This window comes from Indicator indicator, chromosome 1, assembly GCF_027791375.1.
Source record: "Indicator indicator isolate 239-I01 chromosome 1, UM_Iind_1.1, whole genome shotgun sequence".
Classification (NCBI taxonomy): domain Eukaryota; kingdom Metazoa; phylum Chordata; class Aves; order Piciformes; family Indicatoridae; genus Indicator; species Indicator indicator.
The window spans coordinates 21,732,351-21,750,670 of record NC_072010.1 but is presented as its reverse complement, the minus strand read 5'-3'; the positions used below and the strand labels follow the sequence as shown (position 1 = coordinate 21,750,670).

At 38.7% G+C, this 18,320-nt stretch overlaps 1 protein-coding gene across 1 annotated transcript in view; it reads left to right on the top strand.

The window, feature by feature from the left end:
* Positions 1-18,320, top strand: part of ATP8A2 (ATPase phospholipid transporting 8A2) — a 293,926-nt gene that overhangs the window by 56,648 nt on the left and 218,958 nt on the right. The window contains exon 23 of the mRNA XM_054386416.1: positions 2,388-2,452. Coding sequence (XP_054242391.1) covers positions 2,388-2,452 — 65 coding nt within the window. The remainder of the gene's footprint in view (positions 1-2,387; positions 2,453-18,320) is intronic.

The window sequence follows — 18,320 nt, the reverse complement described above, 5'->3', positions numbered from 1 at the left end:
TAGCAGCCTAGTCCCACACAGCTGCTTGCTCAGTCAGAAGGTTGTGAGAAAACTCTAGTGATGAGATGAAGGTAGTTTAATAGGTAAAGCAAAAGCCACACATGAAAACAAAGGAAAATCACAAAGTCATTTGCTACTTCCCATTTGCAGGCAAATATCCAGTGATCTGTGGGAAAGGAAGGCTTCACTGCACAGAACAGTTACTTGGGGTGATAAACACCATCACTCTGAACCATTCCTCTCTTTCATCATCTTCCCCCAGCTTCATGTCATATGGTTTGAAATATCCCTTTGGTCAGATGGAGTTAGCTGCCCCATCTGTGTCCCCACCCAGCTGACTCACTGATGTGTGGTATGAGAAGCAGAAAATGCCTTGACTCTGTGCAAGCCCTGCTCAGCTACAACATCCCTGTGTTACCAACATGATGTCCAGTGCAAATCTAAAACATAGTCCCATGCCAGCTACTATGAAGAAAATCAACTTTATCCCAGTCAAAACCACATTCCTCAGTTGAAATAAGGAAGTGGTTCTTCACCCTGGACCTAACTCTTAAAAATGGCGGACCAACATTTTTTCCCAAGCCAGTGTTTTGTCTGTACCTGTTGAAGCCTTATTACTCAGTTCTGTATTACCATCTAAGATTCGTTCACAGGCTATATGGGAGGCTATCTGCAAAGCTTTCATGTTGCAGGCTGCATTTTAAGACTATATTTGATCCTTTTCCTGGTGGTGTGCAAGTTCAATATCAGTTTGTATTGTTCTCTGAAGCAGAAAGCAAATCTTAACTCATTAACACAAATAGGATGAAAATGTCTGCAGTGTTGCACCTGATACTCATATTCCACACATCTGTGAAGATGCAAGAGGGGAAAAAAAACCTGCAGGTAATCAAACCTGCTGACTAAAATACCTAATTATGTGATACAACCATAATTTCCACAAGGGAAGATAAGGGATTTGCTTTCTTGACAGAAGTTGTTCATGCAGGCATGTGAACCCTGGATTACACCTGCAAAACTAACCCAATTTTAAATGTTCTGGAGCCTGGGGAAATAATTTGCATTCCAACTGAGTAGTCCATGTGGCCTTCTTAAAGAATTGAATCCCACAGAAAATAAGTTAGTACTTGAGTTGTTCTCTTGCCATTGTGTGATATGGAGAGGGACACTTAATCTTTTTACATTGACTATGATGTTCTGCTTTTGAATCTGTTGGCTTTCCAGTGGTTTGTCATGGGGACCTTACTCTTATACTGCAGTTGCCTTTAGTTTCCCTCCATTTAAGAGAAGCAAAAGATGTCCATGGGAACTTATTTTATTTGACAGCAGTGTTTTAAACTGTGATTCATGCCTATACAAAAGCACAGTAGAAATACAAAATAATTCCATTGTATTTTTTTCCTGTATGACTTACATCACCAAAATAAGGTATGTGCTTGAAATAAATATGGGGTTTTTGCTGTTTTATTAAGCTACATGACTCCAGCAATCCTAAGAGAAGTTACACGAGCTTCTAGGATAATGCAGGGGGAGCAGTCTGATGCAATTTCCTTTGTCTCTTTTAATTACAGCTAATATAAGCTGTAATTAAATTGTTTATTCTGTACTTGCCAAACATATATATCTTGGACACGACTGTCTCATATAAATGACAATCATGTGGCAGCAGAACCACTATTTCAGTGATCTTGAGTAGTAGTGTAGCCACTGGCTTTTACTATTACCTAAATACAAGACATTTTTCTGTCCTGAGAATTTTTGCTTTGAATTTTGGTATCATGACAAATGTAAAAAATTGCATTCTGAGTGCTGCTCCTGACCATGGCAACTTGCTTTTTCTCTTTCATGCATTGAAGAATAATCTAGTAGAATTACCTGATACTTGTGTGAGTTTGTAGGAGCTCTCTGTCATGGATAATCTATTTTTTGATGAAGCTCAAGACCTTCCAGACTAATCTCTCAGGCAAAAAAGTGTTCATCTAAACTGAATGCAGGCTGAAGGGACTGAGTAGCACCAACTTTAATTCAACGTGCAGCAGAGCTACAACTGTGCATTCAGATCTGTTCCATTAGTATGTTCAAGGCTACTCTGCCTTTGTGTAGGGAAAGAAAAAAAGTTAGACTGCTGTAAAGCTGTAGTCTCTTTATTGCACTTAGTTCATACAGCATTTCCTTTTCTTAAAACATCTTGAATGACGTATTTGGAAACAGATAAACTGCAGCCTGTGTTGCTGGTAGAAGTTGGAGAGCATCCTATACATGAGCATTTCCAGTAGCTGGCTAGCAGGCTCAGTAAATTGTCATCTGATCGTAAATACTTTTCCTTAAGGTTTGACTGAACCTTAAGTGTTCTTAAATCCGTATGGGTTTTTTCTTTTCTCTTGCAGGCTACTCTTGCAGACTCATTTCACAGAGTATGTCTCTCATCCTGGTCAATGAGGATTCGTTAGATGTAAGTAAGCAAATTCTGTTGTATTTCTTGACAGAACGAAGTGTTGCTAACAAAAGGGAATGTTTTTGTGCTTTTGTATTTTGCTTCTCTATTGCCTTTGAAGGTAGCAAGATAAACAATTTATGCTAAAACAGGGTGGATTGTGCAAAACGTACTCATGAGGTCTCCAGTTAAAAGCTGTACGTATTGAACTGAAGCCTTGGGACAAGAAACTCATTAGGTCTGTTGGTTTGATTCTTCTGCAAACTGGAAACCTGTTGTATGTCATCAGGAATATAGTTAGGGTTTAAGATACAGGTACCTAAGTAACATGTTCTGTGAAGAAAAACAAGCTAAAAACCTCATTTCAACCTAAACTTATCTTCAGCATTGCATGGAACAGCTGTAACCAAACCCATGCCACGTATTGTGAGCTTTACTATGTACATCTCTCAAGACCTGAAAATCGGATTAAAAATTGCCTGCATTTGCTGTGCTCCTTGAATACATGCAAAAGGTTCACCAGAAAAATCTGAGTATGGTATGTTTTTCCTTGCTGAAGAAAAGTACAAGTTTTTAAACAATTTTTATCTATGCACTGAACATTCTTTAAGTTCTATTAGATCCTTCTCCTTCTTAGTCAAGTATTTGATTCTTCTCTTGAAACATGAGAAAATGAAGGCCTGTGACAGCTGTCTTAGATTCAGTAGATCCCATGTGATGCTAAAAATGCTGCTTTAGCAAGAACTCATTGTTGAGCCCATATCTCTTCAGCCTGTTCTGTGTGCAGTTGATAGACTGGGTGTGTAGCTTCTGGGGAAGGAATGCTGATGGGCTCCTTAACTGCCTCTCTCAGTGCTTTTCAGAGGGTCAGCTGCCTGCTTTGACAGCTTCACTTGACAACACATGCTTCAGTATATACACTAAATGCCAAACTAATGGTGACAAAGTAGAACTTGTCCTTCTTATTCTTATCTTAGTACAGATCTACAGAACCAAAAATGGCTACCAGAGAGAAAATGAATCCAGTGAAAAATGAGAGCTTAACAATATAGGGTATAGAAAATGCTGATAGATAAGAACTAGTGTACTGCAAGCAAGCACAGAGGGAATCTCTTGTTTTAAAATACCAAATAGCTGAAAGCTGATTTTAATTCCTTATTACACTTAGCAGATGTGCTTTGAAGTCCTCAAAAATGCAACTTTTTTTCCCAAAAAATAGCCAAGAGTTATGAAGGGAAGGTAATGTGAGAACTGAACTGGGGGGAAAATGTCGTTAACCAAAGCATCTTCTGTTTCCCACATGATGGATTTGCAAATGCTGTAGACTGCCAAAACTTCCCTTGAAGTGTGATAGGCAGGATCCCTGTGGAAATCAATTAAATTAGGTGAGGTGAAACATTCATTTCTCTACTAAACGGAAGTTCCAGAAGGAAAAAAAGGTGTCAGACCCTACCCACTTGCTGGATCTTGGATCCATTGCCTGGTTTCAGATTCAAGTCTTTTGATGTAGTGGTGTGAAGACAGGCATGATCAGTCATCTCAGCTGTCTAGGAAATGGAGACTGGAATCAAGTGAGTAATAGTAGGGCAAGCAGTTAATTTCATAAGTAAATATTGTGCTCCTGTTTTGAGGTATTCTGCTAGCTACTTGAGAAATAGAAACTCAAAGTCTGGAAAACTGAGTACAGAAGTATGAATTTTTGCAGTGATATTGCAAAAATCAGTTGGTCTGAGTTTTAACTCTAGAAGGTTAATTTCCAATTTCTTAAACCTCTCAAACAGCTGTATTTCAGATTGAAAAAACAGGGTAATTAGCTGAGAAGCTGAAAGGATTGAGCAGTCTAGGAGGATATGAGGTTGTATTAGTCTTCATGATATGGATTAAGATAAGGAGAAATTACTGAAACTACTGCTACTCTTCATTGACAATCTGTCCTTTTGTGATGTTGAAGCTCATCAAGACTCTGCTATAAACAGCTGCTGTAGGTGTATTGACAGACTCCATGACTGTTAAGGAGGTCGTTGGTCATATGTAAAACATGAAAATAATACTGGGGTTTCCTACAGTCTCGATGGCAGAAAGCACTGTGGTTGGATAGGTGAGGGTGTGGAGCCTCTCTTAAGACCCTTGAGGACTATGTATTTTGAAGTGTGGTTGTTTTTTTTAAGAGTGTGTGGGGATGGGAGACTTTAACTCTACCAAATACTGGCCACTAAGATGGATTTGTTTCTCAAATATAAGAACAGTTAGTGATACTAAAAGCAAGAGAGATTGAGCAGGACACTTGGAATGTATCAAGAAAGGTGTGTCCAGCAGGTCTAGGGAAGTTCTTCTATCTCTCTACTCTGCCCTGCTGAGACCACACCTGGAATACTGTGTCCAGTTTTGGGCTTGTCAGTTCAAGAGAGAGAACTGCTGGGGAGAATTCAATGGAGAGCCACAAGGATGATTAGGGGACTTGAGCATCTGCCCTATGAAGAGAGACTGAGATCCCTGGGGCTATTTAGTCTGGAGAAGAGAAGACTGAGAAGGGATCTGATCCATGTGTATAAATAAGAGGGGTGGATGTCAAGTGGAGGGGGCCAGGCTCTTTTTGGTGGTTCACAGTAATAAGACAAGGAACAACGGGTTCAAATTTGAACATAGAAGGTTTCACCTCAACATGAGGATGAACTTCTTTACAGTGAGGATCACAGGCCACTGGAACAGGCTGCCCAGGGAGGTTGTGGAGTTTCTTCCTCTGGATACTTTCGCAACCCACCTGGATGCATTCCTGTGCAGAATACCCTAAGTGATCCTCCTGGCAGGAGGTTTGGACCTGATGATCTCTTGAGGTCCCTTCCAACCTCTGATATACTGTGATATTGTGACACCATCAGTCTAATGACTCAGAGTGAGAAGCCCTGATCAAACATGGATTGTTAAGGAATGGCTTCCCTCTCTCCCCTCTTTGCCTGACCTGGCCAATATAGAAAAAAATAATAAAATTGACTTTTTATCAGGCATTCGTGGAAATCCCTAAATAAAAAAAGAGAATTCTATCATCATTTTTTCCCACCTTCTAGTTACGTAGCTGAATGAGATCTGTGTAATACCGATGTCACAGCAGCTGCTCTTAATTTGGAATTGTAGTGTTGCTGATGGCTTATTGAATCATTCAAATAGAATGATTTACACCTTGATTTTTAGCTTAGACTGCAGTGATCTGTAGCACACTTATGGATTCATTGTTGCAAATAGCCAAACATACTTTGCAAAACTCAATGCTAAATGCATGCTGTGGTGAATTAACATTGTGTGGTCCTTGGTGCACATAAATTAGTGGTGTGAGAATGGGGAGTAGAAACAAACAATAGAATGTTTCCTCCTGTGCATAGCAATATATCTTCCACACCTAACTTTAACTGATTCCTTCTGGTTTTCCTTCCATGAGCCTAAAATGTGAGATCGTAACGGTGCTAGAAGACATGAAAGATTGTTGTCTTTATTTTTCACATTTTCATTTGTATGGCTTTATTTTTTGAAATAACATTAGCTAAATTTCAGAATTACAGAAAGCTGAGAACATTTCTTGTCCTGTAACTCTGGATAAATCAGAGTTGGAGATGACAAACTTAACCAGAGCAATGCATGTCTGTGGCAGAGGTTAAATAAGGAAGGGGTCATAGCTGTTGTTGAAGTGATTTGAGTTTGGAAAATATTAGTTATTAGTCAACATACCCTGTTTAGAGTTGACAATTTACTTCAGAAATAACACACATCAGTATTCCTTTAGGATTTCAGTATTAAGTGCAGATTCTATACTTGAAATGGCCTGTGAAAGATAACCATGGTTGGTTCATATTGGGTGATGCAGAGTCCTTAAGAAAAACTCAAGTGCGAAGGTAGCAAAAGCAGCAGGTGAAATGGTACCTTGATTTTTAGTTTAAGTTCTAGTTAGACACCTGCACATATGAAAATAAAGTTTTGTGGAAAATGGGTGTTGTGTGTTTTAATTTTCTTCTGCTGCCCCTGTATCTGGCAGCTATTCTAATAGTTCATTTGTGGTAGACTTTGGTTTTAGAGTCCAGCTTGGAAGCTAGGCAGTGAACACTAAAAACATCCCAAAACACAGAAGAAAACAATCACCAAACCCCAAACAACAAAACCAAAAAGAAAAACCCCAACCAAACAACAAAAAAACCCCACCACACACAACCCCCCCTGCAATGAAACACCAAAAACGAACCCACCATGAAAAACCCAGCAAACCAAACCAACCAACCAAATAACCTCCACAAAACAAAGAACAAAAAAAAAGCCAAAACAAAAAAACCTCACTCCAGCACCAAAACAACCTTCCCCCCAAAACCCATCACCACCAGAACTCCCAAAAACCTGAACGACAAAAAAAAACCAAAACAAACTGATACCACAAGGTCCCCCAAAACCAACAATAACACCTCCCACCAAGCAAAAAGCAGAGAAATGGAGAACGATGGCCTTCTAAACAACCAAAATCCCCTCCTTGATAGATACTGGTATTTTAAAAGAAAGAAATACGTGGTTACATGGCACATCATGAAGGTGACTGTGATGCTGTAGCTCAGATGTTTGGAGTTTTTTCTAAAACAGAACCAGAGACTTGCAGAGCTTTAACTGGTACATCAAAAATGCTTTGTGCTACATCAGTCTTGTTTTTAAACTGTAAGTCATCTTGGTTTCCTTTTGTTTAAGTTCAACTTTTATTTGTATTTTAATATGAATCTGAATTCTGCTGAAATCTCAATGTATGACTCTTACGTGTTTTGTTAATATTTACTACTGGCTCTTTCAGTTGAGGGAAGTGTCTTTACTTATTGACAATTTTTTGTAGTATACCATTTTCATTGTAATACTTTTGTATGTTGTACTTGTAACAGAAATTGTCTTCTGCTCAACTGAGCCTAAAATCTGTCAATAGTTTTTTTTCACTATTCTCACACAGAAATGCTTTAGTATTATCTTTAATATATTCCACCTCTGAAATCCTTTAATGCTAAAAATGAATTTTTACAAGATCCAAGTTGAGCTTCCAGCCTTTAAATATTGATATACTTCCCCCTTTGTGTGGTCCCTGTGTGACTTTTTTGCCGACCTCTGCTCTTTGGCATGCAGCAGCAGGTGAGATGTGATTGAACAACTGTCTTGGCTTGGTTTTGAGAGGTAGATTTTCTTCTAAATCATGCACTTGAGGGGAAAAATCAATCATTTCTGTTCTCTTCAGGGAACTGCTAGGAATAGAGAAGAATAATCCCTAGCTTGATTCAGCTGAATTCTAGAAACTTAGCCTAATAGTCTGCAAATATTTATTCCTTACAGACTTAACTACTTGCATACATATGCTCACTTGTTTTTTCTTTGTTTCTAATAAAGATTTTTCAAGTGAAAATATTTTGATTATGAGATTTATCTTGAGTATTACTTTTGGACTCAGTTTTTTTCAATTAGATTGGAAACACCATGAAGTCATCTTATGTAGCTCTTAACCAGGACAAATTTTTCGTTGGCATTTCATACAAGTTGAGTTGTGAGAGCAGTTCACTGCTCAGAGCAGGTCAATTTGAAGGAGGAAAATTGGATGACCTGGAGAGGCCCTGAAATGCTGGAGATCACCCCTGAGGAGCCTTACACCTGTTCCCCCACCCTGCTTTCAGTGCTGTAGGAAGGAGACCTGGCAACTGTATCAATTGTTTATCACATGGAGTTGGGTTGAAAAGTAGTGGAAAGGACAGAATTGTTCATACCATTTTGCAGTAAAGTAATTCTGTTGATACAAATGTAGCTGAAGCATTATGTCCTGCAGATCTGGCATTGTGCATAAATGTGTAATTAACAACAAACTGATACTTGGTGTAAGAACCTTTCATGCCACTGTCTACCAATGATAATCTGACTAAAAGTAGAAACATAGATGCAGAAGGTGGCCTCTCTCATTTCCATACTGGTTTAGCTGTTATCTTTTGTATGATTTACTGCTTGGGTGAGCTACTGAATGTGAGTAGGGATAAATCTGTTTGTGATGTAATGGTATTGTGTAGTGTTCTTGAAAAACAAACAAAATTTTAGTGTAACTTTCCTACAGTTACTATCTTGGCTTGCCAAGCTGGGTCTTAGTATCTCCAGGGAAGCTTTACATACAGTTATGTTCCAGCTTGCAGATCTAGTGCTGAAGAGAGAGAACCTGGAAAACAGTTGTTGTCTTTTTCGCTATTCTGGTAGAGTAGCATTACTATGAAGGTTCTATAACCTGTAAGGAAAATCTCTTAAGCATGAGAATTTTATTGGATTTGTCTGATGACTTTCCTGACCTTCATTCTTTTGCACACTCTTCCTTCCCACACCTCTAATGAATGAGAGCTCTCATCTGGTCATTAGATTTACCCATATGCTAGAAATAAGCAGGTCTTTTTGGGTTGCTGCCTAAAACTTTTTCTAATAACCATTGGGGAAACTCAGACTGTCTGTGAAAGGAGGAAAACCTGAGGATTAGGCTATCAAAAATAGTCTACCAGCATGTCTGCCTTCAAGCTAAGGACACGGTTACAGTAGTGTTTTCTGTACCACTTACCAGGATAGAAAGATTTATGTAGCTTTATGGTTTCCCTAAAATAGGTCTTAGCTTCACAGGAATTTCTTGAGCATAGGCAATATGTGAGGTTTGGGCTTTTTTACTAATATATTTCAATGTGTATTTCACGGTCTTTAGCACAAGTACAGGAGACATTGCCTGTGAAGTTCTGAAAAACTTAGTGTTGCTTTTTGGATCCTGAAGCTTCTACTCCTGGAAAAAAGGATGTTTGCATCTTGTCTGTGGCATCATGCTGATGATCCCTCTTCCTTGGGAGTAAAATCATTGTCAACTTTTCAGACTAAACCCAAATTTAACTACTACTGGGAGCTCCAAAGCATTGCTATCATGTACTTCATTGCTTTTGAAAGCTAGTGTAGTGTGCAGTTGACTGCTGGGAAGATGACAAGTCCTGTACTGTTAATACGTTGTAGATACTTTGAAGATTACATCTTGCATGTTGCAGAAGAGGTGAAACTGGCATCTTTGGTTGTTTTTTCTGTTCTACTATCATCTGCCCAAGTGGTGTCAGACAAAGTTAGTAGTCTGGAAAAATGATCTCCATGGACAAGTTCAGTTTTAGCTAACTATCAAGTTGTCCTTCAGGGAGACATCTGGGATGCTCCTGTGGTGTATTGCAGCTAATAAGTTACTTCAATTACCAGACAGCCTGGAATTGTAATCAGCTCTTCTGTGTAGTATGGGGAATTCGTAGAAGATGATAATTAGGAGAAGTAGGGAAAGGATGTGTTTCTTCATTGTACTAAATTATTTTTGCTGCTCAGATTCCTGTTTTTCTTACTCTAGAAACAGACATGAAGCAAATAAGTGGTTACACAAGGAATACTTGTGTGGTAATCAGGTAAGTCTTCAAAACTAATAGATGGAAGAGAGAAAATATTTTTTCTGGTTTGTTTTTGATGGACAAAATGTTTCATAACTCCTGTTATTTGGAAATCTGAGTAGAAAGTTAGTTGTATGGATGTGGAAAATGTACAGCTCTTTATGTGGAAAGCTGCTTTAGTTTGAGCCTGCTGCACAGAATTTCATTTGAAAGAATATAGGTGTTACCTGGACCTGTAAGTTTAAGTACACACAGGACTGTATGACTTAAGTATCAGATTACCATTTTTTCAGTAAGTTAATACTAAGAGGTTTGAGCTCTGAGTGGTGAATAGGTTCAGCTGGTGTTTTTGTTTCATCTTGCTTTCCCTTTTTGGCGTTCGCTAATGACTTTTATCTCTGGCACTGTTCTGTTTGTGTGGGGTTGGGCATTTTGATTTGGTTTTGGTGTTTTTGTATGTTAGTGTTTTCTGGCATGGCTATAGATAGTTTAGATGAGGTAGGGGCACTTAAACTTCAAGGAATGCAAGGGTCTTCTCAATTCTGAACACCAGGTTTCTAAATACCTCTTCCTTCTATAGCTGGAAAATAGAGCTGGGTATTTAAAAAAAATAGAGCTGGGTAAAAACCCCAAACACTCTTTAATAAATTGATTTTCCTTTAATTTCTGAAGTTCTAATAGTGATTGCATCTGACAAGATCCCCAAAAAATCTTGCAGCTTTAGGCTGCAGGTGTTGCACCAGCTGAAAGCTCATTCTGGACAAAGCATTAGCATATTATAAGACAGATCATATTGCATAAAAATAGAAAGGGAGTGTGTGTTCCTTGAATTCCATATAAAATCTGCTGTCTCTGTTATAGGAGTTCACATATGTTAGTGTTTGCTCTCAGTCATTTTTCTCTATCTTAAAACTGTGAGTGATCTTTATATTTCTCAATCAATAGATGATTCCTGAGCGTTAGCCAGGTCTGATTTCTGTTATGCAAGTAACACTACAATAATGGTTTCATACATCTTTACTTTAAAGATGGGATTCTCTGCAGCATGCTGAGAACATTTCTTACTAAGAAGCACAAGAGACCATGAGAAAGAACATAAGGATGCCTTAAGATGTGAAAGCAGGATTTTGTTAAATGAGAAGCTACCCTTGAAATGCAGTTTTTGCTTATGTTGAAGCATGATGGTTTGTTTCTTAGGGCAGTAAGACTGAGCGGGTGTCTGATCCATAGGTAAATGAGTTAGGGATACTTATCCTTTTGACTGACATGGCTAATACTGACCATCTGTAGAAACAATTCACGTTGGGCTTTTGTATTGAAGAATAAGAACTAAATGCTTCTTTTTTCTTGTGACATGTATTTTCATATCTCATACTCTGTTGTTAAAGAGTAGTCGTCTTTGTTCATTCGTGTCTGTGTGGGTGTTTTTAAGCTTAAGTGGTCTTCCTTTCTTGGTGCAGAGCCAGTGTAAAGCAGTAGTATTTGTCAGCTAAACTGTTAATTTCATACAATAGTGGAGAACTGCTGCTTCAGGCTGCTTGTTGATCATATTTTCAGAAAACAGAGTGATGGGCATCTGGTCGTATTTTTGTAGTTATCATAATACCGACTTACTCTTTTTGTTAAACCATTTCCTGGAAATTATTTCCCTTTTCTTAAGAATTAGTAGAAGCAGCTTGATGACTGCAAGCCTGCTAATGGGTTACATAGGAATGAATTTCCTTCACATGAAAATTAAGGGAAAATATGATTCATGTTTGGTTGAAGCTATAAAAAAAATCCCAGTGGGTTTTTCTAGGCTGATGGGTCTGTCAGAAACTAGAATTAAGCAATTCTCCAGCTGTATGAAATAAATAGCTGCTTATGTATGTGTTCCTTTTGCCTTCTAACCTTATGCATAGAGTAGAACTGATTGGGGAAATCTTCCAGAAATCCCTAGGGTTTTGAAATGCCTTAGCCATGAAGATGTATGCTTACTTTTAACTGGAAAATATGTCAGGTGTGTTTTCTATCTACATAGCTCCAGTCATTTAAGTGAGGCAGTGATGCTAGAGTATCAGTTTTGCTCTGATGGATAGAAAGCCATTTGTTAAGATGAGCTATGATTGAAGCTGGATAGTGAGTGCAATCTCCTGTTTGTAGTTTCAAGGCAAAACTAATTTGAATATCTTGAATTTTCAAATAATTTCCAAATCCTGGAATTACCATAGCCAATGTTTTATGCAGGTCTAAAGTGATAGCTCTCAAATGTCAGAACTTAATGTGTTTTTGAAGAGCTTTGGGAATAGGAGTGTTACTCAGAGCTGAGGTGATTCAGATGTTGTCTTCTTGAAGCTTCTGTTGTGCTGAGTTGTGATATGTATGCTTGTCATATATTCTGGTTTTTCGAGCTAGCCAGGCAAGGCAGGAGTGCCATTTTTTAACATCTTGACAGCCCTGATGGACAGCAGTGCTGTGGTGGTGCAAAGACTTTGAGACTGATTGGATCATCTTAAGTTTAGAATTGGTATTATCTCTGTTCTTGGCAAACTTGACTCTTGTGTTCTTCTTGTGCATTCCTTTTATCCTTCTAATCATTAGCAGGCTAATTAAAGAGGATAACAAAATCCATGGAGAACTTAACTATTCACTTACACTGCTGTCTTCTTCCCTCTACCCCACCATGATAAAAGTAGATAGTGTATTTAAGCTGAGGAGTGGTAAAAAGTTCTAGGAGCATGTTTCTTGGCAGGCTGTGTTGTGGCATGCCTCACTTAAGTAACATGTATGTCACAAAATAAATTTGGCTTAGTCATTGAAGCATACTCCTCAAGCTGTGGCAAAGCCTTCTGTTGTGCTGTCAGATGTGCTGTAGATCCTTTGGGGTTTTTTGTCTTCTTTATCATGAACATTATTAAATGCTGCAGTGATAAACATCCTGTGACAGATTTTTTTATGTGGCAAAACTAGCTGTGGAGAACATAATCAACTTGTGTTCTTAATGGATAGTTTTTAACATTTTTTAAATTTTCTTCCTTGCCCGCCTCTTCTGTAAACCCCAAATTTGTGCATATATGTGAGCTGTCATACTTTACACTTTGCAGTTAGCCCTTACTTTGGTGAAGAAGTATGTTCTTGTAAAAGCAGAGTGTTTGTGTACATCAAGGCAGCTCTCGTGCATCCCTGTATTTGCTCAAATGAGCCTTATAAGGTATTCTATCTATTTGACCCCATTAGTCTTACGGGAGCAGAGGTCAATCTTAACATTTTTAACCAAATCAAACTTCAAAGCAAAAAAGGCATCATACTCATGTTGTGTCAATGTCTTTTAATGACCAAGTAGACCATCTGTATTACCCTTTGAGAAATGTTATTGGGAAAAATTATTAGTTTTGAATAGGTCCTTCTGAAAAAAAACCCAAACCAATGCAATACCGAAACCCCCTCAATCCAATAATAACAAAATAACAAAACTGGAAAAAAAACCACCAAAACAACCAAACTCCAAAATGGTCCTTCAAGTTGTTTATAAATACAGCGTATTGCCTATATATCTTTTTACTATTTTGGTTTGCTACTCTTAAATTAAAAAAAATAGGAATGCCTTGCAGAGTTACATAAATTCTAGGGGTAAAAGTTTTGCTGTTAAGCTAAGGATAACCACATTGGGGTCTATAAACCAGATGACAAATGAGTTCTTTGCAGGCAGCACTGCTGTGAGCTGTGGCTGCTCTAGTACTTACGGCATGGTTTAATGTTTTGGTTTCATGCTGTGATGTTTAGCCACAGAGAAGTCTGAAGCAAAATACATAATTATTAGTTTGTCTTTATGAGGCATATCCTGGCAGTGTGGTGACCCACAGACAAGCTGTGCTGCATAGCCGTTTTTGACAGTTTGTTACTGCATCCGGGTAGTTGAGAACAAAATTGTTGATTGTAAGCTCACTTCTAATAGCCCTTAATTGACACAGCAGCGCAGCAACCTCTTGCTTTAGGACTTGAGAGAAGCTGGGCCACATCTTCCTGCCACTTAATCCAGGATAGTGTTGTTGAAATGAGGAAGTGTTTATTCTTTTATAAAAAAAAAAAAAGTAAGAGCTGATTGAACTTTACTTCCCAGACCAGTGTTGGTACATGTTTTGTTTCAATGGTGTTGTGTATGTGCCACAAATGTTTGACGACCTGTCAAAGGGCTAACATTTTTGGTCACTGAAATTTAACCATTAATAGCTTTTTCCTGGCTGAGATGAAGAATGTAGGCTGCATCTAGCATGTGCAGTTACTTTACCATATGTAATTTTATTGTGTTGGTGGTTTATTTGATGCAGGTCTCAGGCCTTCCTTGAAAACATATTCTGAGAAGCAATTCTGCCAAAATGGCAGTAAAGCCTGGTTTTGTCTGCCCTATAAGCCTGACTTACTCTTTATTTTTTGTCTTCTGATATGTTCCAAATTTACAGCAGTCTCTGAGAATCAAACTGCTTTGTAATTAAGGACTTGCAATTCTGTAGCTAATAAACTGGATTTAAATAAATATTCCCTAGTGAGCAGACTAGTATTTGGGATCACTGCATAGCCTTCAAGGCTGAGTTTTACAGTCAAATCGTGATACTACAGCTGAGAAGTGAAGAGATTCTGAGAAAGTAAACAAGAATTAATTTTTGAGTCCTGTGAACTTCAAGCGACTACTGACATGTCTTTGATGAAAGGCTTTATGGAAAGATACACATTGTTCCAGTATTGCAATTCTCATAAAGCCCTCAAAAATCTAGTCCATTTTGGTAATGTGGTTGGTACATGTGTCTTTGGATCCTTTAGTGCTCCCTTCTGGTGAGGTAAAGGAATTGTTCTAAAGAAGGTGCTTTGACTTTCTCATACTTATCTAAAACATGAAAAATAGTTAACTTTGTCCTCCTAGAAAGGTAACTTGGATGATTAGCACAGTCTACGTCTGTCTTGTTAGAAGTGTAGCTATAGGACATTGACATCCCTTGGACAAATCCTTGTGAGCAAGTCTTGCCCCTAAGGTAAGAACTTCAGCTGTGGAGTGCTCTACATTGAGGCCTCTGCTGGCTCATGGTACAGTAGGGTAGGAGTTAATGCTTGTACAGACTATATTTAAGCACTTGAATTCTTTTAAGGCCATAATCTACAGCCTGTATAGTGTTCAACTCTGATGTGCTGTGGCACTCCAGAAAAGAAAGGGACCCCTGAGACAAGTGAAAGTTGAAATGTTTTTCAGCTTGTGATCATGTTAGCAGTGGATTGACAATATCCAAATTGTACCAAAGGACTGAGAAATGATGATGAGTACTTAGTGAAAAGCTGTATGTAAAATCTGTGTCTGTTTTCTGTATCCAGCAAAACCAACACATCAGAAGACAAGTTTTCTCTGTTTTGAAAGATGGAGGAATTTGATGTCTGTTATTAATTCGAAGTACAGAAATCACTGAAATGATAAGATACAGCTATTTATAGAAAGGCAATGTATTAAATGCTGCAATACAAGTGGGGACTGTTTATGGGACTAATGGTGACCAAAACTATCTGGCTTCAAGCATCGCATGTTCATGATGGGCTAGAAGGTCAGCAGAGCATGTGCTTTTGGATCTAGAGTTTAGTAGTCTGTAGAAATCTGGGGAAATGTGGATGAATAAAACCAATTAAGAGTTAAGGGGGGTTATAAGATTTAGGCTGGTGTGACAGTATTTATGCCTTCCTTAAAAATTAATATTGCCCAACTTTTTCTGTAAACAAGATGAGAAAATGAGAGGTTCAAAAATGAGCTTGCTGATTTCTTTGAAAACATCTGCTTTCTTTTCAAGTTATTAAAATTTAATTGCTCTGTGTTAGGTTTAATATTATCAAATTCTCAAGGGATTTATAGTTCTATCCAGAGCTCGACAGACAAACTTTACAGTTCAGTAGACAGAGTTAATAGGTTTAGTAAATATTAATAAAATAAATCTATTGTACAACTAAATCTTGAGGGAAATTAGTCTGGTGGTTTAATTTTAAAAAAGAAATATGATCTTGATGATTTTGTAGGGTTTTCTTATTAAAATTATTTTTAGTAATTGAAGCGGGTATCATATTTATTAGATAAACTTTAATAAAAACTTTGGATGTACACATGGGGTAAACTGATAGGGAACCAAGTGGTGTGTTTTTAAAACTATGGAAAAAAAGGGTCTTTGAAAGTTAGTGTTCACCTTAGGGAATGATGTTTATTTGGCTAGAAAAGAGAAGCTTGCCTGGGGCTTTCTTACACAGCACCTTTATATTCTTGGCTTTAAAAGGGAGGGGTGGGGGGGAGGGAAAATACAGGAAACCATCAGGATGAAAGCAAATCAGGTGCTGTGTCCAGATTCTCAGTGGAGTGTGTACCACTGTCTCTGCTGGGTAACGATTAGGCAGTGTCAGAGTTCTTTCCAGTTCTTTCTAGAGTCCAACAAAAGCAGTGGAGCAGCAGAGATATTCTTGCTTTCTGAGCTACCCTTAGATGTCATGGAAATGTCAGTTTGCACTGACTGTATATAAGAACAGAACATTTGTTTAAGCTGTTGGAATTAAGATCAGCAATGTTAAAACTGTGCTGGTTTGGGATGCGGAGATGCTTCTGAGTTTATCTGAATTGCCATTGTAAATCACTAGGTTATAATGTATTACAGAATAGTCTCAAATGAGAACAGTGTTTACATAAAGGCTGCTCCAGGGAGGTCATAACTTCTATGCATTATGACATTTAGCTATTTTTAGCAGTGGCAATTACCCTCTGTCTCCCCCTATATATACATGTGTATATGTATATGTATGTATATGTGTGTGTGTATATATATATATATAATAAAAAAGTTAATTTCTTTTTTGTTGCTTTTGAATCTGCAAGGAAAAACAAGTCTAATTGAGGAAGGGCTTAGAATGCGTTATTTGTGGGAGTCTGGAAGGATATAGAGTATCTAGAAGAAGGTAGTCTTTACTCTGTGATTCACTACCTGCCATTATCAGTTATATTAGTATTTGTGTTGTAGGTGGCCAGTGTTTTGGGGAAATCTAATAAGGATAGTAGAGAAATTCCGTGTGCTGGTTATGGAAGAAGTAAAGGCAGCAGATACTTGTTTCTTAGGTTTTTTTTCTGGTTTATTTGTGGGGTGTTTTTTTGTTTTGGTTGTGGGTTTCGTTTGTTTTAGTTTCTTTATGATGAAAGTATGTGAAACCAAGAAATGGAAACGGGTTGACTACTTGAGGTGACACATAAAATAGAACTTCCAACAGATGTTTTGATGGGTAGTTCAACCCAGCACCCAGGAGCCACATGAGCCTTGAATAAGGAAATCAGAGGCATTATTCTGGCAGAAAAATCTTAAAGTGTTTGCTCTGAGTGAGTCATTCTTATTTGTGAATATACTAGGACGGTGCAGTGCTTAAGGAAATAAGAAGTTGTTGCTGTAGATATTGTACAGAAGTGTAGTAGAAATGTTCGTCTCCTAAAAGCAATATAGTTTCTCGATACAGATTTGTGGCGATCACCTACTGGAAATTCTCAAACTAAACATAATTCCAAATGTATTCTTAAGTGCACAGTAGTCATGCAGGACCAAGCAAGCTTCTACTGTATCTCTGAGATGAAGCACTCAACACCGCCTCAGTCTCTGCACTGGGCACTTAGATCACTGGACAGGCAAGGTAGCGAACTTCTAGCATATTGCCTAGTCTGATCGTGAAGTCCTGGACTGCCTCTGCTTTTCAAACATAGAATCATAGAATCAGTCAGGGTTGGAAGGGACCACAAGGATCGTCTAGTTCCAACCCCCCTGCCATGGACAAGGACACCTCACACTCCATCAGGCTGGCCAGAGCCTCATCCAGCCTGGCCTTAAACACCTCCAGGGATGGGGCCTCAACCACCTCCCTGGACAACCCATTCCAGCATCTCACCACTCTCGTGGGGAAGAACTTCTTCCTCACGTTCAGTCTGAATCTCCCCACTTTCAGCTTTATTCCATTCCCCCTAGTCCTGTCACTACATGATAGCCTAAAAAGTCCCTCCCCAGCTTTCTTGTAGGCCCCCTTCAGGTACTGGAAGGCCACAAAAAGGTCACCTTGGAGCCTTCTCCAGACTGAACAGCCCCAACTCTTTCAGTCTGTCCTCATAGGACAGGTGCTCCAGCCCTCTGATCATCCTCATGGCCCTCCTCTGGACACCTTCCAGCATGTCCATATCCCTCTTGTAATAGGGGCTCCAGAACTGGATGCAGTACTCCAGCTGGGGTCTCACCAGAGCTGAGTAGAGGAGGAGAATCACCTCCCTTGACTTGCTGGCCACACTTCTCTTGATGCAGCGCAGGATCTGGTTGGCATTCTGGGCTGCAAGTGCACATTGACAGCTCATGTTGAGCTTCTCGTCCACCAGCACCCCCAAGTCCTTCTCCTCAGGGCTGCTTTCCAGCCAGTCACTGCCCAGCCTGTATTTG